This window comes from Borostomias antarcticus (assembly GCF_949987555.1).
Source record: "Borostomias antarcticus genome assembly, chromosome: 2".
NCBI lineage: Eukaryota > Metazoa > Chordata > Actinopteri > Stomiiformes > Stomiidae > Borostomias > Borostomias antarcticus.
Window position 1 is genome coordinate 11,285,794 of NC_140235.1, and position 23,959 is coordinate 11,309,752.

The window sequence follows — 23,959 nt, forward strand, 5'->3', positions numbered from 1 at the left end:
TCAAAATTCAAAGTATGGGGGAGGCACCATCACATATACGCAAGCACGCACACACACACAAACACACACAAACATAACTTAGTGGTAATAGAAAAATCTTTTGTCTCATCAAATGCTAAATAATAAGAGTTACATGAAAACAAAGCTCTCACAGATCAGTCTACTGTTTGACATGGCCAAATGTTGTCTGCTCTGATGTACACAGTCCATGATTTCAGACGCCCAACATGGAGGAGGCTTCCCTATCAACAGCTGTTCTGTGGGTTCAGTCATGGTCTGCTGCAGTGTCGCCTGGGCAATTCGAACACAAATCTTCTTCATCTGCAGGACACATGAACATAGTGAAAGCAGTGACAACATGAACATATCATTCAGAAGTGTTACAAGTGAAGGTGGTGACTACATGAACATATCATTCAAAAGTGTTATAGTGAAGGTGGTGACTACATAAACATATCATTCAGAAGTGTTACTAGTGAAGGTGGTGACTACATGAACATATTCAGAAGTGTTACTAGTGAAGGTGGTGACTACATGAACATATCATTCAAAAGTGTTATAGTGAAGGTGGTGACTACATGAACATATCATTCAGAAGTGTTACTAGTGAATGTGGTGACTACATGAACATATCATTCAGAAGTGTTACTAGTGAATGTGGTGACTACATGAACATATCATTCAAATGTGTTATAGTGAAGGTGGTGACTACATGAACATCATTCAGATGTGTTATAGTGAAGGTGGTGACTACATGAACAGAAGCCATTCAGCAACGTCTGTTTACCATGCTCATTGCTCACCATTGTAAATAGTCCCACACCATATGCAGTAAAAATGGACCCCTCTCAGATATGATGTCAAAATCTGGAGCTTGTCCAGGGACTAGAAAACGCAATAAGACACATAATCGGTGTTATGCATACCATCAATCTAAACACATTCCTAGTATGTGTAAACTACCATGCAATAAACTAATCTGAATCTGTAATCAGGAACTGAGCTGAAATATTCAACACTTCTATCCATTATAGGGATGATATCCCAGACACAAATTGAGCAGAGTCCTAAACTATCTCAATGAATGGTGATTCTCTGGCTAAATTAAAGTCTAAGCAGTCGGACACCAATATTTAAAGTTAAATCGATCTTCGTAGATCCAACATATAGCCCTACAGCAGCATGACCAAAATGTGACCAAAACAACTACTTACAGTCAACTGCACTGCATCTTCCACATCCTCCTCCTCTTCATCCTCTTCCTTGCTATCATCATCTTCCTCATCAGGATCCTCATCAGGATCAGTTTTAGGCCAATACCAGTCTTCCCTAGGGACCATGACACCCTGGAAATAAAAGGAGATTCTGTCTTGCGAGATGGACTGTACAACATGTTTGTCATATTTGTATATTGGACACATGGTAATTAGATTGCTGCAACCGCTCTACTAAAATGCGTCAAACCTTTTGACTATCAAGTTGCTGGCAGGAGCGTTCGCTTCTTTTGAGGTCCTCCTCAATCCTCCGCTCCTCCCTGTCTGTCCTCACTCGTACCCTGGGATAACAACACACAAGGACACACCACAACACAGTACAATTCACATAGAGTATAGAGTACTGTACTTTGTGTGGATCACTTGTCGTGTGGCTAATAAAAGACCCTCAAGGTCCTGTATTCATTATTATTATGCAATTTTTCTTCTTCTTCTTATTGTTGTTATTATTATTATTATTATACAATACAATATTATACCCCAAGTGAAGGAGTTCAAGTGTCTGGGGGTCTTGTTCACGAGTGAGGGAACCATGGAGAGGGAGCTTGGCCGGAGAATCGGAGCAGCTGGTGCGGTTCTGCAGTCGCTTTACCGCACTGTTGTGACGAAAAGAGAGCTGAGCCAAAAGGCAAAGCTCTCGATCTACCGGTCTATCTTCGTCCCCACCCTCACCTATGGTCATGAAGGATGGGTCATGACCGAAAGAACGAGATCACGGATACAAGCGGCCAAAATGAGTTTTCTCCGGAGGGTGGCTGGGGTCTCCCTGAGAGATCGGGTGAGAAGTTCAGTCATCCAGGAGAGATTCGGAGTAGAGCCGCTGCTCCTTTGCGTCGAAAGGAGCCAGTTGAGGTGGTTCGGGCATCTAGTGAGGATGCCTCCTGGGCGCCTCCCTAGGGAGGTGTTCCAGGCATGTCCAGCTGGGAGGAGGCCACTAGGTAGACCCAGGACTAGGTAGCGGGATTACATCTCCGCACTGGCCTGGGAGCGGCTAAAGATACCCCAGGCAGAGCTGGTTGATGCTGCCAGGGAAAGGGATGTCTGGGGCCCCCTGCTGGAACTGCTGCCTCTGCGACCCGACCCCGGATAAGCGGATGAAGATGGATGGATGGATGGATGGATTATTATACAATGCACAGGCCTTGTTTTTAGACATAAAATCAATAGCAAGATCAACTCTATGACATAATACCATACCATTGAGCATTTAATTGTCCAAGGTACCTGTATCTTGTACATTATGACAAATAAACATCCTTTAATCATTGCAAACCTCTCTACTTAAGGAATGCACCACATCACTACTTACCTATAGTCCTCCATGGAACGTTTTTCATTTTGTTGTTTAGCCCGCACTTTCTGATGATAATGTTGAAGTTCCTCCTCAGCTTTCCTCTTCTTGACCTCTTCCATTCCAATGCCCTCTCTGCCTAAGGGATATAATCCAATCAAAGATATAAGCAAATATATATTCTTATATTCTGCAGTGCACTGTATTTTGTATTGCATTTGCACTGTCATGTGTTTGCACTGTCCTGTCCTGCACCCTGTCCTGTCGTCTGTGTATGCCATTACCTTAGTCAAATTCCTAGTGTAAACCATGGTACACATGGTACACATGTATCCGAAATAAACGGATCTTGAATCTTGCACTAAGTCAATATCATGCAATTCTTACCCATTTTGATGTTTAGTGGAATGGGTTCAACCCTTCCTGCGCCTAGGTAGGTAAGAAAAAACAAATAGTGAAGGACAAACAAATAAAATACACACTCCCAAAGAAACCGCAAGGCGGCTTACTATTAGCTAGCTCATAATATTAGTTAAATCACTAAGACTGACCTCCCCTCCCAAGGCCTTGTCCAGCTTTGTAACCCATCTTCTGCAGAAGTGCGAATCCCTTGTTTTCGTTGCTAATGGTGTTCTGCAGCACTGCTTCTCGGCTCTCTTTCTCCAGAACCTTGATGGGCTTTTGACGGTTATCAACGTTCTTCTTCTCGTGTTTTATCTCTTTCTTCATCGCCTCTTTCACCCTTTTGACCATAGGAATGCCAGGCTTCACATCTTGCCTGTAGGAGAGATATACAGGGGCTTTAAGAACATTGACAAGATATTATCAGTAATTGATCAGTCCAGGTAGCTTCCCAAATATAGTTTACACAGTCTAACTAGTTACCCATCTGCATAGCAAGCTATCTAGCCAACTGGCTAACATGGTTTAAGGTGTCTGAAAAAGCTCACATTTTGCTAAGAAAAGCGTCAGACATGTAATCCTCTTCATCATCAGACATTATGGACTGTGTTGAATTTATCAGACAGCAAATACAAAATCGAAATACTAGCAATTACTGATGTCAATGTTGGGTTAGCTGCGAAAAAAAGATGTTTGGTTCGTTCAATGTAGATTCTGGGTAGTAACTTGCCCATTAGAGTTGGTTCCGGACTCATACTGTATAAGCCGCTTTTGAAAGAATGTAAGAACAAAGATAGAAAAATAAATACACGTTTTGAGTGAATAAATATAGTTACAGCTGATTCATTTTCTGATTTTGTCCCAAATATCTTTTGATTAAATCATTTTGTAGTAAGTTTCTTATCGGAAGCTTTTCATTGCCGCCCATCCCGGATGTGTTTTACAAATTTACGTCATTCATACAGGTTTCAGAAACAGGTACAGAGATGAACATGGTGTACATTTGATTGTTTCATTATTACCTCTTAGCTAAGTGTTTATACTTGTTTTATATATTATGACTTATTGATTGATTGATTCACAGTGTGATGTGAGCGAGCTGTACCTAGCACTATACTGCTCGGCCACTAAGTTGAGCAGCTCAGCTGTCACATTAGCTAGCTAGCTAATGTTCGCTAGACTGGCTGATAGTGCATAACAGTATAATTGGTCGGAAATGCTGAAACGATAACGGGGACTGCATCTTTTCGAACCAAATATTTTTCGGAGTCAATAAGTTGTTTTCTCGTTATCTAGCTAGTAGCTATCTCCCCCTGACTCGACGTTAGTATTCACCAGCAGCTGATAAACTGACCCCTCATACTAAAGTGGTTGTGATGAGAGAAAACCTAGAGAGATTCCTAATTTCTTTTTCAGAGGTGAGGCTTTGTATTTGGGGCTGTGACTGTGTAGAGGAACCCTGAGCCTGTTGCCATGGAGCTGGCACACAGTCTCCTTCTCAATGAAGACGCCCTTGCCCAGATCACTGAGGCCAAGCGGCCTGTCTTCATCTTTGAATGGCTCCGCTTCCTGGATAAGGTGCTCGTGGCAGCAAATAAGGTGATTTTTTACAGGGGCGCTAAGATTTTGCTGTCTTTTGTTGATATTGGTAAGCACTTTTACAGAAGGCTATAGTAATGAAAGTCACGGCCATGTGGTGATCATGTGTGTTTGGCTGTAGGTTGATGTGAAGGAGAAGCAGAAGAAGCTTGTGGAACAGCTGACAGGATTGATCAGCAGCGCTCCCGGGCCCCCGACTAGAAAACTGCTGGCCAAGAACCTGGCAACCCTCTACAGCATTGGGGACACCTTCACCGTCTTCCAGACACTGGACAAGTGCAATGACATCATCAAGAGCAAGGATGACACACCTGCCTACCTGCCCACCAAACTGTGAGTTACAGTGAGGTTTTTAAATTTGTATGATCACCATGTACTGAAAATATGAAATGAAGTATATTTAATGGGACTGATGTTTAAGGGGATGCACACACAATGACATCAATTTTACTTGACGAAGGGTTTTGGTCATACTGTACCACCAATCATCAATGGATTATATGGTTAAAGTTAATCTGCAGAATGCTTTTTGGGGCAGCTGAAAGGGGGATTAAGCATGATGTGTTTTCAGGTGTTGGTAAGGGGCCATACCTCATGCCTTTGTCCCTTCCAGATTAAATCACGTCTGTCATAACGTGCAGAGAGCATTTGGCGCATGTATACAGTATGGAAAAATCTCAGGCCCTTTTCGACCGAGGCATTTTGCGGGCTAGTTCGTAGCTGGTGCCTAATCTATCAAACTAGTTTTTCATGTGTTTCGACAGCCAAGATCCTGTCTCTCGGCTCCGAAAACTGGTTTAACTGCGGCCCGACTCCTTTGCTGGTCTCTGGTGCTAGCTGCTGAGAAAGAGAGAAACGTATAGTGATGTAATTAAGTGGCAGCACCAGCCCAGAACCAGAACTAGGCTCGCGTTGGTGGGAAGGGGTATGAGGGCTACTTGAGCGCACATAATGGAGGCAGAGCCTTAAACAAAGCCTGTCTGATGTCTTAATGTCCCATCTGAATGTCTCAAGTCTGTAGTGACTGAGTTGCTGTCTGTCTTCCACCCATGACTCTTTGCTTTGCAGCGCTGCAGTGGCATGTGTCGGGGCTTTCTATGAGAAGATGGGCCGGATGCTGGGAAGCTCCTTCCCTGACACAATTAACAATCTCCTGAAGGCCTTAAAGAGTGCAGAGGTAGGGGCTTAGCTCTGGTGTTCAACAGCATCTCATACTTACTTACTTACTTACTTAGATAGTCAGTCAGTCAGTCAGTCAGTCAGTCCTGGCTACAGCAATCTTTTGCCATGGTTTCTACCTCGATGACCCATGTCTTCCTGCTCGGTCATCACAGCAGTCTCTCATGATAAAGCCTATACTGTATGTCAACCATGGTTTCTATGGAATTCATGGTCTTGTTAGGAATGTATAAATTATAATCAAATGTTGTTGACTTGTTGATCCCTACTGCTACAGACATATTTACTGTAATGTTGAGCCAATGGAAATATGGACCTTTAAAGATGCCAATCACCCCCCCTCTCTCTCCCTCTCTCTCTCTCTCTCTCTCTCTCTATCTCTCCCTCTGTCTAGTCCCAGGGCCGTGGGGAGATGCTCCTCAGCCTGCAGAAGGTTCTGAGTGGTCTGGGCGGGGCTGCGGCCTCCTGCCACAGGGACATCTACAAGAACGCTCGCTCCCTGCTCACCGACAGGTCCATGGCCGTGCGCTGTGCCGTAGCTAAGGTGGGTGAATATATGTGAAGAATCAGCATCAATACGTGACAGTAAGTAAGTAAGTAGCCTTGAGAGCCAATGGTTCTGGAGCCTAGTGGCCTACTGTACAAGTACACCCACTGGACATGACGCTAGTATGGCGCAGGAATTTACCCTCGTTCCAGCCCTTGATGCTGAGTGCCAAGCAGGGAGGCAGTCAGTACCAGCATCCTAATGCAGGCATGTGTGATATAGTTGTGTTCTATTATAGTTGTGTATAATTTCCTCCCAAACATTGCAACGAGCGCATTTGCCTGTTACGGAGAGCAAATCGCCTTAATAAGGAGAGGGAAGGTTATTTAGGGGCTCTTTGTTTGTATAATAGAAAGCATTAAAACAAACTGTATTAATGTAATATTTATCAATACTTCTCCACGAGCAGTGCCTGCTGGAGCTGCAGAACGAGGCGGTGTTCATGTGGACCACGGAGCTGGAGAACGTGGCCACGCTGTGCTTCAAGGCCCTGGAGGGCTCCAACTATGGGGTGCGCGTGTCCGTGTCCAAACTGCTCGGGACGGTCATGGCCACGGCCCTGATGCCGAAGCAAGCAGCTGGTGAGAGGGACTGCCTGCCGAGCTCTCAAGTCTTAGATTGTTATTCTTCGATGTTCCATGTACTGTTAGCGTACTGGGGTTCAAGTTCAGCTGGGTTAACAGTCACTCCTCTCAGTGTGCTAGTGGTTGATGCTGGTGTCTCTGATTCCCCCCCCCTCCCCAGTCATGCGGCAGAACATGAAGAGGGCCACGCTGGAGGAGGTGCTGGAGCTGATGGCCACGGGCTTCCTGCGCGGAGGTTCAGGGTTCCTTAAGAGCGGGGGCGAGATGCTAAAGGGGGGCGGGTCCGTGAGCCGGGAGGTGCGGGTGGGAGTCACACAGGTAAGGCAACCATGCTTTTTTTTATATATGCTATCCATTTAGGTGGTTGGGGGGTTAATGCAACAAAGATTGGGCACAGATTGGGCTTTGGTGATGTAACACCAGCGAGGACCCTAACGGCTTGGCTCTACTGGGTCCGTTAAAGTCAGCATCAACCATCAGACGCTGAGGAAATGAATCCAATGTAATTAATGACAGCAGCTGCACTGCAGCCGCTGCGTTGCGTTCGACGCCGACGTCCGACGCTAGAGAATCGAGAATCGAGGTTCATTTCTTGATTTTTGACGGTAGAGTGTGGACGCCGACGGTTGACGCTGACGGCCGCAGCGGAGCCTAACCCTAACCCCCCCCATTTCCCCTGTCGACCCTCAGGCCTACGTCGTGTTCGTGACTACGCTGGGCGGCCAGTGGCTGGAGCGTAACTTCGCCACCTTCCTGTCCCACGTGCTGGACCTGGTGTCCCACCCGCGGGCCACGCAGACGCACGTGGAGGCGGTGTACTCGCGGCGCTGCGTCTCCTTCATGCTGCGCGCCACCCTGGGCGGCCTGATGGGGGAGAAGGCCCAGATCGCCGCCGGCAAGGAGATCTGCCAGGCCATCGGCAAGCAGATGAGGGCTGTGGGTAAGGAGGTAGATGGGGGGGAAATATCACGGTTCAGAGCATTACAGAGTAAGTACTCGTCCCTTATTATTATTATTATTTTCAATTTTTCTCATGATTTATTTATATATATATTTATATATATATATTTATTTTTTTTTACTTTTGAATCATCGGAGTGGTTTGCTTGTGTTGAGTGGAGTTTGCCGTACTAGCTCATCCTAACATTCTCTGCTATCTCGTCTGTTTGATCTAGTTTCCCCTTCTTATCTTATTGTTCTTCACCCTTTCTATTTGTCCCTGAACAGAATGAATACTAATGATAGTCTTGCATTACGGCGCACACTACAGATATTACAATCACACACATATCAACTCCTGCACCTTAACATTCTATCAATGCATTTTGTATGTGTTCCATAGCAAGTGTGTTAAACCCTGTTAAAAGCCATTACTTTTTGTCAGTTGGCTGAATAGCTTTGCCTGTTTACTAAACTGAACTCACACACTCAGCAGTAGCAAGCCTTTTCTTTTTTTTTTTTAACAATGAAGACACATTCAGCATAATCCTCACTGTACGCCCACCTTATTTATCAATGAAGACACATTCAGCATAATCCTCACTGTACGCCCACCTCATTTATCAATGAAGACACATTCAGTATAATACTCACTGTACGCCCACCTCATTTTCAGCAGTTATCTTGGATCATTTTCATGTTTTTTTTAACCTCTGCTGGTTCTTACTCTGTGATTCTCTTTGAAACCTCTGAACTCTTAAAGGATGTGGGTCCAAGCTATTTTTCTGCTCTGCTCTTATTCAAACAAAGCCATGCAAACACCATCGCTTCCCGTTGAGCTCTGAGCACTCAAACTCACTAATAAAGACTGACCACCATACTGACCACCATACTCCCTGTAAGTGTTAGTGAGCCTAACTTTCCAAACACCCAGAGCAAGCTCTGCTTTGACACAGATTGAACAAAGTCACAGATTAATTAAAGTCTGATGCAATATTACCTCCATGTTGATAACGCGGGTATATTTGCAGTATTAATCTTGGTGAGAATGAGCCCGCAGAGCTGTGGGTGTGAGGCAGAGAGCAGCGCGTCAGTGGTGTGGTGTCTCTGGGTAGTGTACAGCCCTGGGGATGGGTCCCTGTTCACTGTGGCATATAAGGATGACATCACATCGGGGTCAGGTAGACCAGTCATGGTACTGAGTGGCTTCATTATGTTTCTGTGGACATTCACTATTTTGGTCAGCGGTAAAAAAAAAAAAAAAAAAGGACCCAGAATTTGGCGACTTTTGAAAAGGTTTGGGTGTGCCCTTTTATTAGTGTTTTATTAGCTAGGCCTATACTGTACCATGAACTTGAGAGTTACATGAACCCCCCATGTGCTGTTGTTTGAGTAGTGCTACCTGTAGCATTGGTTATTTGACAACACGTACAGTACAGGTTCAGGCCTAGATAAAGATCTAGGCTTGAAGCTGTTTATGTTGAAAGATGACAAGTCATGCTGACCACTCCTGCTCCTCTGCCCCCCCCCCCCCCCCCCCCCCCTGTGTTCTGCTCCTCTGCCCCCCCCTGTGGTCAGAGGCGGTAGTGAATGACACCAGTGGAGAGAACAGGGCGGGGACGGCCGACGTCTCTGCCAGTCAGCATGTCATGGTGTGTGCCCTCAAAGAGCTGGGCAGCCTGGTCCACAGTCTCAGTGCTACTGCCTCGCCCCTCATCCAGGAGCCCTCTATTGGTAAATCACACACACACACACACACACACGTCGACAGTACGGTCCACAGCGAGTGTGAGCGTTGACCCGTGCGGTTCTCCCGGCAGGCCTGCTGGAGACGGTGACGTCGGTGCTGCTGCACCCCAGCATGGCGGCGCGCCTGGCGGCCGCCTGGTGTCTGCGCTGCGTTGCCGTGGCGCTGCCCTATCAGCTCACCCCCCTGCTGGAGCGCTGCGCAGAGCGCATCAACAACCTGAAGAGCTCCCCAGAGGCCGTGAGCGGCTACAGCTTGGCCATGGCCGCCCTGCTGGGAGGGGTGCACCAGTGCCCTCTGGGCATCCCCCACTCTAAGGGCAAGGTGGGTATCCCTCTAACTCTGTCTTAGGCACAGGGTCTTACTCTGGGAACTGTTTTATCAGTTTGATAATTCATTTGTTGTTATTCTTAATAGTAGTAGAAGTATTAATAGTAGTAGTAGTAGTAGTAGTAGTAGTAGTAGAAGTAGTAGTACAGTAGTAGTAGTAGTAGTAGTAGTAGTAGAACTAGAAATAGTAGTAGTAGTAGTAGTAGTAGTAGTAGTAGTACAGTAGTAGTAGTACAGTAGAAGTAGAAGATTCTTATTTTGCCAGGTTAGTCCCATTGAGATCAGTGATCTAATTTACAAGGGAGACCTGGCCAAAATAGCAGCATAAAAAGTTACAGACTGGCTTTTTGAAGGCTATTCCTTCACATATACAGTATATGTGGAGCAGAGCACATTAAAGGCTTTCTTTCCCAGTTCAGTCCTGGCACTTGGCACAGACAAGTGCAACCACCACTAAACTCAAGGCTGTTTACATGGATCGGGAGGGAAGTGCTCTTCCCTTCTGTCAGCTCTCAGATTTTCACCCATCTGCCAGACTCCCATTCACTTACTCATCAGGCATTTCTGACACAGTCAGTTATGACTTCCTGGTTGTTGACATGCGTTGTTCCTGTCTGTCGTAGCTGGTGGTGAGCATCGCCGAGGACCTCCTCCGCAGCGCAGCCCAGAACAGCCGTCTGTCCCTGCAACGCACGCAGGCCGGCTGGCTCCTCCTGGGGGCCCTGATGACCCTGGGTGAGGCCCTCGCCTGACCGCTCCCTTCTACTCTCTGTGCTTGACTGTAACTCTGACTCTTATTTGCATGCGTGTGCGTGTGTCCATGTCATTTTATTGATATAGCACCATTCATACAAATCAATGTAGCACAGTACATTAAAGGAGAAGGATAAAAACATAAATCATATAAGCACAGTGAGAACAGATTTAAAAGAAGTAAGAAGTAAAATAATAAAAAATTAAAAGATAGTGTAAAATAGAATAAAAACTATGCAAAACAGAATGCAAATTAAGAACACTTTAAGGTATTAAAACAAGTAAAGCTTGGTGGTGAAAGCCATGTTGGAGAGGTATGTTTTAAGACCTGGCGTGTGTGCGGGACCACAGGCCCTTCTCTGGTGCGCTACCACCTGCCCAAGATGCTGCTGCTGTGGAGAAACGTGTTCCCTCGCTCCCAGAAGGAGCTGGAGGCGGAGAAGGCCCGCGGAGACTCCTTCACCTGGCAGGTCACCCTGGAGGGACGCGCTGGAGCGCTCTGCGGTGAGGACACACACACACACGCGCACGACACACACAAACACACGCACACGACACATCCGACACACACAGCGATGTCTTTTTCATATACCTGAATCATGGCCCTCTGTTTCTCTCCCCAGCGATGCGTAGTTTTGTAGCTCACTGTCCTGAGCTGCTCACCGAGGACGTGATCCGCCGGCTGATGACTCCCATCGAGTGCGCCATGACCATGATGTCACAGTGAGTATAACCAGGCTCACCTGGGACTGAAGATGGTGGAAATACATCCTTTAGGGCTGGCCGATATCTCAAATTAATTAGATAAACTCGAGTTTTTGTGTGTTTTTGAACGATGTGGAAAAATGCCTAAATCGTTAAAATAAATCAAGATTAGCTCCAAATAAAGGCCAGTGCCAACAGTTCTCTATACTGTAGTTACTACAGCGTAGGCTGTCGCCGTTTCCTTGGAATATGATGAAATTTGTTGTGTTGAAACGGCCATTTTCTTTAGCCTATACTCTGTAGTAAGCTACAGAAACTCGACAAAACCCAACAAATAAACTGATGACGTACTTAAAAGCCACTAAATGTTTGCACTGCTTCTTCTGTCTCTGACTAAAAGTTCAGTCTGATTAGAGGTCAGAATATTGCACATATAGCCAACGGCGTTTACTGTAGTTTTAATTTTTTTTAAACTATTTTCGAATCATGTTTTGTCTTGAGTTCATGACAGAAAAAAATTAAAAGCGTGAATCGTCAATAACATACAAAAAAATCCAGATGTAATTTTTGGGGTCATATTGCCCAGCCCTAACGTCCTTACTCGTGTCCCCCCTCCCCCCCCAGTGTCCCTGCAGTCATCAAGGCGCATGGTGCTCACCTGAAAGCCAGCGCAGCCATGGTGAGGCTGAGACTCTACGACATCCTGGCTCTCTTACCCCCTAAGACATATGAAGGTAAGACCCCCAGCCAACCTCGCCTTCAGATAAGACCAACCGCTGCAACGATCACGGCTCTGACACTCAAGCTATAACACACGAGAGGGAGCGCTTTATTGACGATGCCAATAACCATGATCAAGCACGACCTCGAGGGTGTTAGTGCTTTTTTTATGCACTGTTGTTAAATGTTCTTTTGAAAACAATGGGTTAGTAGTGTTCCATTTCGTTAAACTGTGTTGCTTTCAGCCATCCCCAAACCAACATAGTTCTCCATTGTTTACCGTTGCTATAAGCAACTTAACGCCCAGCTGACAGCGTTTACGGAGTGATACTTTAACCGCCCGTTGGCATATCGCGGTTACTGGCACGGCTCCGAATGCGTCTTGGTCAATCACGATGCGCGGTCGGAACTACTGTAGTTGTTGTACAATAAGATATTGAATCCAGAGGTTCACGTGCTGTTCTCTCTCGGCGTCTCACGTTCAGGCAGCTTCAACGCGCTCCTGAGGGAGCTGGTGGCAGAGTTCACCCTGACGGACAACTCCGCCAACACCACCACCTCCCTGCTGCGCTCACTCTGCCACTATGACGACAGCGTGCTCATGGGCTCCTGGCTGCAGGAAACCGACCACAAGTCCATCGAGGACCAGGTAACATTTTCACTCATCTAATGCTCTCGTGTAGCTTGGCTTCGCCAGACCCAATTCGCAAAAATGCGAAGGGTCTGGAAATGCTGCGTTTTATTTTCGATTTCCAAGGGGAGTTACTGTATCCACAGTCGCAGACCTACTCTTAAATGCCTCTGGATGCAGTTGGAGACCTACAACCAACCAGAGCGACAGAACGTGGGTTAGTCGTCGTATCAAGTGGGTATAGTTGTTGTATCAAAACCGCCCCGTATTAGATAAACGGTTGTGATTGGCCCGGCAAATATCTCGTCGGGTGGAAATCAGCTTGAATGGGTGGATGTCCAGACTGACCTGTGGAGCTAAACAGAATGTCAGTGCACATGATCAGGCTAGGTCTTATGCACACCGGTGGCTAAAAACGTTTGAAAACCACTTTCGCTAGGAAGAGTTACTATGCTTGGCAATTCGGAGGAGAACACCTTACAAACCCAAGCTCCCCCCGCTCGTTACTAAGCTGCTCCAGGCTGTTTTAAAAAGGAGTTGTTGGTGTCTTTGTGCCATGGTTCCCGTGTAGCTACAGCCCAACAGCGCGTCGGGTAGCGGCGCTCTGGAACACGACCCCTCCTCCATCTACCTCCGCGTCCCCGTGGGCGAGGCCATCCCCGGACCCCTCCCCCTGGGCGTGTCCGTCATCGACGCCTCCGTGGCCCTCTTCGGAGTGGTCTTCCCTCACGTCTCCTTCAAACACAGGTGAGAGGCCGTGCCTGGGGCTGGATCAGCTCTCTACACAGGCCCTGACTGGAAGCATGGCTATGGATAGAAGTGGAGGAAAAAGGAGCAATTCCTAATCGGATGTAATGTGATTCATCCTGTGTGTGTGTCTGTGTGTGTCTGTGTGTGTCTGTGTGTCTGTGTGTGTCTGTGTGTGTGTGTGTGTGTGTGTGTGTGTGTGTGTGTGTGTGTGTGTGTGTGTGTGTGTGTGTGTGCTTGCCTGCGTGCGTGTGGCTGTGTGTGTCTATGTGTGGGTGTGTCTTTCTGTGTGTGTGTGTGTGTGTGTGTGCGTGTGTGCATGTGTGAGTCAGACTGCAGATGCTGGACCACTTTGCTGAGTGTATAAAACAGGCCAAGGGCGTTCGCCAGCAGGCGGTCCAGCTGAACATCTTCACCGCGGTACTGAGTGCCCTCAAGGTGAGGAGCGCGGACAGAGTGCACACTCACATGACCTTGCACTGGGGGGACTTATCAGCATTGCAGATTTCAATCGCTGCGGTTACATGGACAGTATCTCTTGATTCCGATCATTTTGATTAAAGACTCCAATTTAACATTGACATGTGCCTTTACATGCCACAAAGCATTTAATCAGGATACAACTTTTTTGACATGTGCAAAGTGATATTGACTGAAGAAGGTGGTTTGTCGCACAACATTATGGTGGCTAGCTTGTCATGGAGGCTTCTTTGGTAAACTCACACTGAACAGGCAGCATGTAAACAATCAACGATTGAAAACTTATTCCGATCGGGTTGGATCGGATTAGTCCCTTCCCGATTGAGGTGGCTACATGACACATTTTTTATTCTGGTTGGGCTATTAATCTGATTTATTAGTGGAATATTAGGGTCCAAGTAAACACAGATAATGTATGATAACCTTTGACCCTACTATGTCCTCGTAGGGTCTTGCGGAGAACAAGAGCACTCTGGGCCCTGAGGAGGTGCGCAAGTCGGCCCTGGCGCTGGTGATGGGGGCCCTGGACAACCCCAACCCCATCCTGCGCTGCGCTGCCGGGGAGGCCCTGGGCAGGATGGCCCAGGTGGTGGGAGAGGCCACCTTCATCGCCAGGATGGCCCAGTACAGCTTCGACAAGTACTCCGTCTGCTCACAACGTCTTAGATGAAAAAACTGTTAAGATTGAAATTGATTGAGAAGAAGGGGCACAGTCACGCTTGGTTATTTAAGTAAATATTAATTCTGAAGATGGAATCGCGGAAAAACGTCAAAGGGCTCCTCCAAAGGCCTTTGAAGTTTTTCCTTGATTTCCACGACTCCGACTAACGTGTAGGGAAATGGCTACAGTGACATAAGCATTTAATCCAAATAATATTAACTTAAACAAGCGTGACTGTGACCCTTTGCGTTTTCTTTCAATCACCCGAGCGTGGTGGATAGTGAGATCCCATCCCTCCTCTGTGTGCAGGCTGAAGTCTGCCCGTGACGTGGTGTCCAGGACGGGACACTCCCTGGCGCTGGGCTGCCTGCACCGCTACGTGGGCGGCATCGGCTCAGGCCAGCACCTAAAGACCAGCGTCAGCATCCTATTGGCCCTGGCCCAGGATGGAACCTCCCACGAGGTCCAGGTGAGGTGACGGGGGATCCAGAGATCACTCCTCCTCAAGACTCCCTGGTTTTTGACTGATCCAGCCTGTGGGCGGCGTGTCTTTTCCTGTTGACCGACTCTCTCTCTCTCCTTCCTCCGGTACGGTCAGACGTGGGCGCTGCACTCTCTGGCCCTCATCGTGGACTCCAGCGGGCCCATGTACCGCGGCTACGTGGAGCCCACGCTGTCCCTGGTGCTCACCCTGCTCCTCACCGTGCCCCCCTCCCACACGGAGGTCCACCAGTGTCTGGGCCGCTGCCTGGGGGCTCTCATCACCACCGTGGGGCCCGAGCTGCAGGGTAAACCCTCCCCCCCCCCATCTCCACTGTTCATTTTAATAACGCCAGCAGATGGCAGCGCTATATAACTATCTATAATTTTTTTCTACCGTGTTCCGTGATAATGGTGCAGTGTGTAGTTTTTGGCGTTACCTAGTGGTGTGGTTGCAGATTGCAACCAACTCAATACAATTACATTTAATTCATCATGGCAGCCTCCTTGTAGATGTAGATATAAAGGGATCATTCTAAGGTAAGGGGAATACCACAATTCTTATTTTCATGGGATTATACACTAACTCAAGCATATTTAGCTCGGAAGGTAGCGCGGCCTGCTGGGGATCACAAGGTCCCCTGTTTGATCCCAGCTTCCGGAGTGTGCCGAAGTGTCCTTGAGCTAGACACTGAACCCCAAAATTGCTTACGTGCGGCAAGGTGGCGCAATAGTGTCGCCTCACAGCAAGAAGGTCTCCAGGCCTTACTGTGCTGAGTTTGCATGTTCTCCCCGCGTTCGCAAGGGTTTCCCCCATAAAGAACCCAATATGAGTAACATGCAGAAGAAAAGATCCCTAACGCTATCCGTCCCTGGCGAAGACGGACAGGAGCACTTGGTTGACCCCCGGGCGTGGCCCTTGCCTGCTGTCTGCTCCGGGCGTGGCCCATGCCTGCTGTCTGCTCCGGGCGTGGCCCATGCCTGCTGTCTGCTCCGGGCGTGGCCCATGCCTGCTGTCTGCTCCGGGCGTGGCCCATGCCTGCTGTCTGCTCCGGGCGTGGCCCATGCCTGCTGTCTGCTCCGGGCGTGGCCCATGCCTACTGTCTGCTCCGGGCGTGGCCCATGCCTGCTGTCTGCTCCGGGCGTGGCCCATGCCTGCTGTCTGCTCCGGGCTGCCCTTGGGGGAAGGTCATCAGGTTAAGAGCAGGAGATGGCGCCTACACTGCGTGGTGTGCGTGTGTCTCACTGTGTAATAAAGGGTTGCAAATTGTAAGCACGTCCCTGAATCGATCATTGGTAATGTTAACGATCAATCAATCGATTAATATCAAATTGGTAATTTAAATACCAACATTTTCAAACAATACCAAAAAGCTTCTTCTTTTTCTATAGCACTTTATTACGGACTGACTTTATTACGGTCCCCGCTAACGCGTCTCGTGGTCTCTCTAGCGAACGGAGCCACCATCTCCACCATCCGCTCCTCCTGCCTGGTGGGCTGCGCCATCATGCAGGACCACTCCGACTCTCTGGTGCAGGCCGCCGCCATCTCCTGCCTGCAGCAGCTGCACATGTTCGCCCCCCGACACGTCAACCTGTCCAGCCTGGTGCCCTGCCTCTGCGTAAGAGCCCCGGGGGGGGTGGGGGGGTTCTATGGGACATGCGTGGTGATGTTTATAAATGAATGTGTGGTGATGTTTATAAATGAATGTGTGGTGATGTTTATAAATGAATGTGTGGTGATGTTTATAAATGAATGTGTGGTGATGTTTATAAATGAATGTGTGGTGATGTTTATAAATGAATGTGTGGTGATGTTTATAAATGAATGCGTGGTGATGTTTATAAATGGATGCGTGGTGATGTTTATAAATGAATGTGTGGTGATGTTTATAAATGAATGTGTGGTGATGTTTATAAATGGATGCGTGGTGATGTTTATAAATTAATGTGTGGTGATGTTTATAAATGAATGTGTGGTGATGTTTATAAATGAATGTGTGGTGATGTTTATAAATGAATGTGTGGGGATGTTTATAAATGAATGTGTGGTGATGTTTATAAATGGATGCGTGGTGATGTTTATAAATGGATGCGTGGTGATGTTTATAAATGAATGTGTGGTGATGTTTATAAATTAATGCGTGGTGATGTTTATAAATGAATGCGTGGTGATGTTTATAAATTAATGTGTGGTGATGTTTATAAATGAATGTGTGGTGATGTTTATAAATGGATGTGTGGTGATGTTTATAAATGAATGTGTGGTGATGTTTATAAATGAATGTGTGGTGATGTTTATAAATGAATGTGTGGTGATGTTTATAAAGGAATGAGTGGTGATGTTTATAAATTAATGCGTGGTGATGTTTATAAATGAATGCGTGGTGATGTTTAGGAATAAATTAATCATGTTTGCGCGTTGCCTTCTTAAATCCAAACGTCTTGAGTTTCTGAGTGTATATTTTGTGTGGTTTTGACTTTGTGTGCTTGTATGCCTGTGTGTGTGTGCGCGCGCGCGCGCGTATGTATGTGTGTATGTGTGCGCGTGCGTATTTGTGTGTGTGCGCGTGCGTATTTGTGTGTGCGCGTGCGGGCCCCTCAGGTACACCTGTGCAGCTCTCACCTGCTGCTGCGGCGCGCGGCGGTGGCGTGTCTGCGGCAGCTGGCCCAGCGCGAGGCGGCCGAGGTGTGTGAATACGCCATGAGCCTGGCCAGGAGGGCTGGAGACGCCAAGGACAGGAGCTCCATCAGTGAGTAATAACCCCTCATACCAGAACCAGCTCGCTACCATCTCCACTTTATACCAGAACCAGTTCTGTACTATCTCCACTTCATACCAGAACCATCTCTGTACCATCTCCACTTCATACCAGAACCATCTCTGTACTATCTCCACTTCATACCAGAACCATCTCTGTACTATCTCCACTTCATACCAGAACCATCTCTGTACTATCTCCACTTCATACCAGAACCAGTTCTGTACCATCTCCACGGTCTTATTCCAGAACAATCTCTATAGTCGGGTAGAGAGGAGAGATTTAACCAGAATTAGCCAAGTACATTCAGAAGCACCAGGAATTTATTCTGAATAAATTCTGGCAACAATTCGTGGTTCCATTTAGGATCTATGTAGATTCATTATGTGATTTGCTTCGATGTTGTCCCTGTCCCTGTTCCAGATCTGAACATCAAAGAGACGGGCCTGGAGGGGGTTCTGTTCGGCATGCTGGACCGGGAGACGGACAGGAAGCTCTGCTCCGACGTCCACGACACCCTGGGCCACATGCTGTCCTCGCTGGCCGTGGAGAAGCTCTCCCATTGGCTGAAGCTCTGCAAGGACGTCCTGGCCGCCACGACAGGTTAATTATACTGCTTCCCCAAAAGACCCGTCCTACCTTATAGACCGCCACATCTCTAGGGTTAGAAATGTGTCTTTTTTTGTCTTCAAATCAAAAGTTTTTAACTGTCTGCCCCCCCCCCCCCCACGTGCAGAGGTGGGTGGGGCAGTGGCTCCGCTCGACAGGGGTAAAGAAGACGAGGACTCCGAGAAGAAGGACGAGATGGACGACGACATCATGTTCACCGCCCTGGGCGAGGACGACAAGTCCAAGCCCTCGGTGGCGCCGCGCTGGGCGACGCGGGTGTTCGCGGCCGACTGTCTGTGCCGCATCATCCTGCTGTGTGAGAACGCAGACAAGGCCCACTTCGACCTGGCGACCGCCCGCTCTGCCAAGGCCAGGAACCCCAAAGGTGGGTACCTCTCACACACACACACACACACACACACACACACACACACACACACACACACACACACACACACACAGCGCTGGCCCTCGTACACAATGACTTGTTTTAGCGTGTATTATTTACCCAACATCAGATGCATTCTGTTAATAATTCATAACGCCCCCAACCCTGGACATCTTCAAATCAGCCCTCAAAACCCACCTGTTCACCAAGGCCTTCGGCCTGTAGCTAGTTAGTTAGTTAGTTACAGTAGTTAGTTGTCAGTTAGTTAGTTAGTTGTTAGTTAATAGGTTTATGTGTTTTGTTCTGGTCTGTCTGTTGTCTGTCTGAATTGTCTCTCCCTGTGAAGCGTCCTTGGGTCTTTAGAAATGAAATCTATTTTTATTGTTATTATTGTTATTATTATTATTAACGATGAGAGGTTGATGAGTGGCGGTGATCAATGTTGGTCCATTTTTTGCATTCAGGCCTTTGAGTCAGATCAGAGCACGAGGGTGTTTATCCTGAGTCACGTGAACAGAGAGAATGTTTACAGTAATGAGCTCTCTCAGTTAGGAGAACACGGGTTCCACATGAGGAGCGGAGCAGCGAGGATTTTTCACCCTGACAGATAGAAGAGCTTTTTAAGAGGTGAACCGCTCAACAGGTCACAAAGTCAGAGTGACGATTAGTCAGCTAGCAGCTCAGAGCTCCAGCAACGGCAGCCAGTCCAGATTAGTGCCGTCCGGCCTCGAGCTGAGCTGACGCTGGCTCTGCACTCCCACGTTTCCGACCAAATCACTTGAAATGCAAACTTCAACTTAAACTCAGTTGAAACGGAGCCTCAAGCCTGATTTAAGTACTTAAAGCGCTTCACTCAGACATTGAAGAAGCCGCGCCCCCCCCCCCCTTCTCTAGGTCTTTCAAATCTTCGGTATATCTCTCCCCCTCCTCGTCAGGTGACCTGTTGGTGCTGCACCTGTCGGACCTGATCCGCATGGCCTTCATGGCGGCGACGGACCACAGCAACCAACTGCGCATGGCGGGCCTGCAGGCCCTGGAGGACATCATCAAGAAGTTTGCCTCCGTGCCGGAGCCCGAGTTCCCCGGTCACGTGATCCTGGAGCAGTACCAGGCCAACGTGAGTCTGTCAGCCCCCTGCTCCCGATGGCGCATACACGCGGAGAAATGAGCTGGCCGCTGACGCATGCTTCCTCCATGTCCACAGGTGGGCGCCGCCCTCAGGCCCGCGTTTTCTCCCGACACGCCATCTGACATCACGGCCAAGGCTTGCCAGGTGAAGTGCCTACTTCCCTAGATGTAACCTGATACCCCCCCCCTCCCCTGCTCCAGCGTGTGTTCCCTGATTCAGATTTAAGTAAAAGTGTAAAAGTACAGTGTACAAACAATGAAATGTTGCTCTGTGTTGTGCTCAAAAAATTAAATGCACAATTTACAAATTATACAAAACTTTACGAATCTATACAAAATCTATGTGATGCTGTGCAGCAGCAGCTCTGGTTGTGACCCCAGCATGTAGTGAGTCATCTCCCCTGGGGAACGGAGACATGTCCAGGGTTAGTCTGACCGCTAACGCTCTTCTTTCACTTATGTGGAGAATGAGTGGCAGTGGGAGGCTCTATACATACCTGCCAGGAGCAAAAACTCACCCCTCTCTCTCTCTCTCTCTCTCTCTCTCTCTCTCTCTCTCTCTAAATATACATACCTGCCAGGAGCAAAAACTCACCCCTCTCTCTTTCTCTCTCTCTCTCTAAATATACATTATACAAAAACTCTCTCTAAATATAGAATATGCAAAAACTCACCCCTCTCTCTCTCTCTTTCTCTCTCTCTCTCTCTCTCTAAATATACATTATACAAAAACTCTCTCTCTAAATATACAATATACAAAAACTCACCTCTCTCTCTCTTTCTCTCTCTCTCTCTCTCTCTCTCTCTAAATATACATACCTGCCAGGAGCAAAAACTCACCCCTCTCTCTCTCTTTCTCTCTCTCTCTCCCTCTCTCTCTCTCTCTCTAAATATACATTATACAAAAACTCTCTAAATATAGAATATGCAAAAACTCACCCCTCTCTCTCTCTCTTTCTCTCTCTCTCTCTCTCTAAATATACATTATACAAAAACTCTCTCTCTAAATATACAATATACAAAAACTCACCTCTCTCTCTCTTTCTCTCTCTCTCTCTCTCTCTCTCTCTCTCTCTCTCTCTCTCTCTCTCTCTCTCTCTAAATATACATACCTGCCAGGAGCAAAAATTCACCCCTCTCTCTCTCTTTCTCTCTCTCTCTCCCTCTCTCTCTCTCTCTCTCTCTCTAAATATACATACCTGCCAGGAGCACTGTCAAAAACTCAACCCTCTCTCTCTCTCTCTCTCCCTCCATCTCTGCATGCTCTCACTCTCTCTATATATACTGTAGCTCTATCTCTCTTTCTCCATCTCTCTCTCCATTTCTCTCTGTCCATCTCTCTCTCTCTTTCTCCATCTCTCTCTCAATCTCTCTCTCCATCTCTCCATTTCGCTCTCCCTTTCTCTCGTTTCTTGCTCTCTCACACACTTTCTCACTTTTTCTCTCTTCTCTATATTTCTCTATCTTCTCTCTTTCTCTCTGTTGCTCTGTGCTCTCTTGTGGGACAGTAACTTGGAATAAAACCTTGTATTCAGCCGTCTGCTTGTGAGAAAGGGGATTTCTGTGTGTAACCTGCTGGTGAAGAAAGCCGCTCTCATTGATCTGCCCTTGCAGAGAGAGATGTATGTACCTACTGAGACAGGTCTGGAAGAGTCTCTCCACTTGTCTAAATGGTTTTAATGGTGTTTATGAAACACAGATCAGCATTGAGCCACAGACGTCTGGTTCTGCTGCCTTTTTTTTTCTCTCACTCAGCAGATGGAGGTTTTAGAGACAGCAGGCTCCTCTCACCCTGACATTTGTGTGTGTGTGTGTGTGTGCGTGTGTGTGCGTGCGTGTGTGTGTGTGCGTGTGTGTGTGCGTGTGTGCATGCGTGTGTGTACTGTACGTGTGTGTGCGTGTGTGTGTGTGTGCATGCGCGCAGGTCTGCAGCACGTGGATCGGCAGCGGTGTGGTCAGCGACCTCAACGACCTGCGGCGGGTCCACAACCTGCTGGTGTCGTCCTTGGACAAGGTGCAGGCAGGCAAGGGCTCGTCCAGCCAGCTGTACAGTGAGAGCGCCACCACCATGGAGAAGCTGGCCGTGCTCAAGGCCTGGGCCGAGGTGAGAAGGGACCAGGGGTGGAACCACAACCGCTACAACCACAAAACTCCACCAAATCCCCATTCAGTTTATCGTGATAAAATTATCACTAAAACCATGTTTGATTTCAGCGCTTTGAAAAACTCTAAATACTGCCCAGCGTTAACCAAAGTTAGCAACAGTTTCCAAGACACTTTATTTTAATGTTTATGCAAACAAAAACTGCCTAGTGCTCCTAATTGTATTGTGTGGTTTTCAGTATAGAACTTGGTGAAATGATTTCAGTGTGTGTATCAGTAGTTTCTGCACATTTTCAGCATATTTTAACAATACCGCGATAATGCTGACAACCGTGATCATTTTGGTCACTATAATCGTGAGGTGAAATTTTCATACCGATCTCTACTCACCGTTCACATTGGATCTAAATTAGCCCGGGTCCAGGGCAGTACCCCTGCTATACCGCCCTGCCAGAGACCATTTATTGCGCCATTGATTTCTGTCACTCGGTCTGCAGTAGCGTATCTATAGAAGATATTATTTTGTTACTCACCGAAGTGAAGACCCTGGACCAGGGCTAGTTCTAAATGTACTCCTCCTACAAGTAGGGCTGGGTAACGATTCGAATTTCAAGAATCGATTCGATTCCGATTCACAAGGTTCAGAATCGATTATCACGATTCAATTCGATTCGATTCAATATCGATTCGGTTAGTGTTACTAAAACCTGTTTTTCTTTTAGCTGTAACCTTAATTACATGACTGCTAAGTTATGCAACACATCAATACTAGGGCTGGGTATAGATACTGATTTCCAAAAATGAATGAATGAATGAATCATTGGATGAATTAATGAACTATTCATTCCTTCATTTATTCATTCATTCATTAAATAAAAGATCGATTTTGGGATTCATGAATCGATTCTGAATCATTTGATTCAGAATCGATTAATCGATTTTTTTTAACCCAGCCCTACCTACAAGTACACTCAATAGAAAACACGGTGTCGCGTTCAAGAGAGTGCGCTGACTGGAGACTGACCCCGCCCCCCTGCCCTCCCCTCCAGGTGTATGTGGTGGCCATGAAGATCAAGAAGGAGGCGGAGTCTAAGCCGGCGAGGAGCAGGGGGGAGGAGGACGAGGAGGAGGAGGAGGAGCTGGGGTCGGACGTGCTTCCCCCCGACAGTCTGATCACGCTGGTGCAGCCGGAGCTGCCGGCGCTCAGCTGCCTGTGGCTGGCCATGCTGCGAGACCACGCCCTGCTCACCCTGCCCGCAGAGTTCTCCTCCCAGCTGCCGCCGGATGGTGAGTGATTGGTTGATTGGTTGATTGATTGATTGATGGTTCTTTGCAGGAGATTTGTTGCCCCGTCTGCACATTGCCTCACATGAACACAATACAAATACAATATACACATATACATTTATACACTTATCCCCATACCCCCATGGACCACAGCAAACAGCCACGCTGGACTCCAAACATCAAACAAACTTGACGAAAACTCTGTACTGTCTAGAAATGTTGACGCTCATCTTGGGCGCTGCTCGACGGCTCTACACATAGAGCACAATACACATTTTTATTTAAAAAAAAACAGCGGGACTTCTCATCGACTCTTATCGCTGCCTTAAATCCATCATCCCATCATCGTGTTCCTCTCTCTCTCTCTCTCTCTCTCTCTCTCTCTCTCTCTCTGTGCGTGCGTGCGTGCCTGTGTCCAGGTGGAGCGTTCTACACCCCAGAGACCATCGACACGGCCCGCGTCCACTACCGCGGCTCCTGGGCGCCCGTCCTGCACGCCGTGGCCCTGTGGCTGAGCAGCACGGGCTTCGGGGCCAGCCAGGAGCCGGAGGAGGGGTCTCCTCCCCCCAGGGGCCCCGGGACCACCGCCGCCCTTCCCCCTCAGGGGCCCGCC

The 23,959-nt window shown here is 47.6% G+C and overlaps 2 protein-coding genes across 2 annotated transcripts in view; one reads left to right on the plus strand and one right to left on the minus strand.

The window, feature by feature from the left end:
* Positions 1-28: 28 nt before the first annotated feature.
* On the minus strand, positions 29-3,659 carry gpatch11 (G patch domain containing 11). The gene is made up of 8 exons (XM_084461319.1): positions 3,516-3,659; positions 3,117-3,343; positions 2,953-2,994; positions 2,584-2,704; positions 1,465-1,555; positions 1,215-1,346; positions 804-885; positions 29-321 (listed from the first exon to the last, which is right to left on the minus strand). The coding sequence occupies exons 1-8, from the start codon at positions 3,563-3,565 to the stop codon at positions 266-268; spliced, it is 801 nt and encodes a 266-aa protein (XP_084317445.1). The 5' UTR covers positions 3,566-3,659; the 3' UTR covers positions 29-265.
* Positions 3,660-4,396: 737 nt separating this feature from the next.
* Positions 4,397-23,959, plus strand: part of heatr5b (HEAT repeat containing 5B) — a 31,579-nt gene continuing 12,016 nt past the window's right edge. The window contains exons 1-28 of the mRNA XM_084452429.1: positions 4,397-4,566; positions 4,688-4,899; positions 5,635-5,743; positions 6,140-6,289; positions 6,702-6,873; positions 7,037-7,194; positions 7,567-7,864; positions 9,394-9,549; positions 9,636-9,886; positions 10,516-10,627; positions 10,997-11,149; positions 11,269-11,368; positions 11,975-12,084; positions 12,556-12,719; positions 13,273-13,448; positions 13,781-13,886; positions 14,377-14,567; positions 14,899-15,058; positions 15,188-15,377; positions 16,522-16,691; positions 17,675-17,822; positions 18,255-18,434; positions 18,568-18,825; positions 19,764-19,945; positions 20,033-20,101; positions 21,881-22,060; positions 23,109-23,346; positions 23,766-23,959. The exon at positions 23,766-23,959 is cut by the window's right edge and continues 55 nt beyond it. Of these exons, the coding sequence (XP_084308555.1) occupies positions 4,441-4,566; positions 4,688-4,899; positions 5,635-5,743; positions 6,140-6,289; positions 6,702-6,873; positions 7,037-7,194; positions 7,567-7,864; positions 9,394-9,549; positions 9,636-9,886; positions 10,516-10,627; positions 10,997-11,149; positions 11,269-11,368; positions 11,975-12,084; positions 12,556-12,719; positions 13,273-13,448; positions 13,781-13,886; positions 14,377-14,567; positions 14,899-15,058; positions 15,188-15,377; positions 16,522-16,691; positions 17,675-17,822; positions 18,255-18,434; positions 18,568-18,825; positions 19,764-19,945; positions 20,033-20,101; positions 21,881-22,060; positions 23,109-23,346; positions 23,766-23,959 (4,713 nt within the window). The 5' untranslated portion in view covers positions 4,397-4,440. The remainder of the gene's footprint in view (positions 4,567-4,687; positions 4,900-5,634; positions 5,744-6,139; positions 6,290-6,701; positions 6,874-7,036; positions 7,195-7,566; positions 7,865-9,393; positions 9,550-9,635; positions 9,887-10,515; positions 10,628-10,996; positions 11,150-11,268; positions 11,369-11,974; positions 12,085-12,555; positions 12,720-13,272; positions 13,449-13,780; positions 13,887-14,376; positions 14,568-14,898; positions 15,059-15,187; positions 15,378-16,521; positions 16,692-17,674; positions 17,823-18,254; positions 18,435-18,567; positions 18,826-19,763; positions 19,946-20,032; positions 20,102-21,880; positions 22,061-23,108; positions 23,347-23,765) is intronic.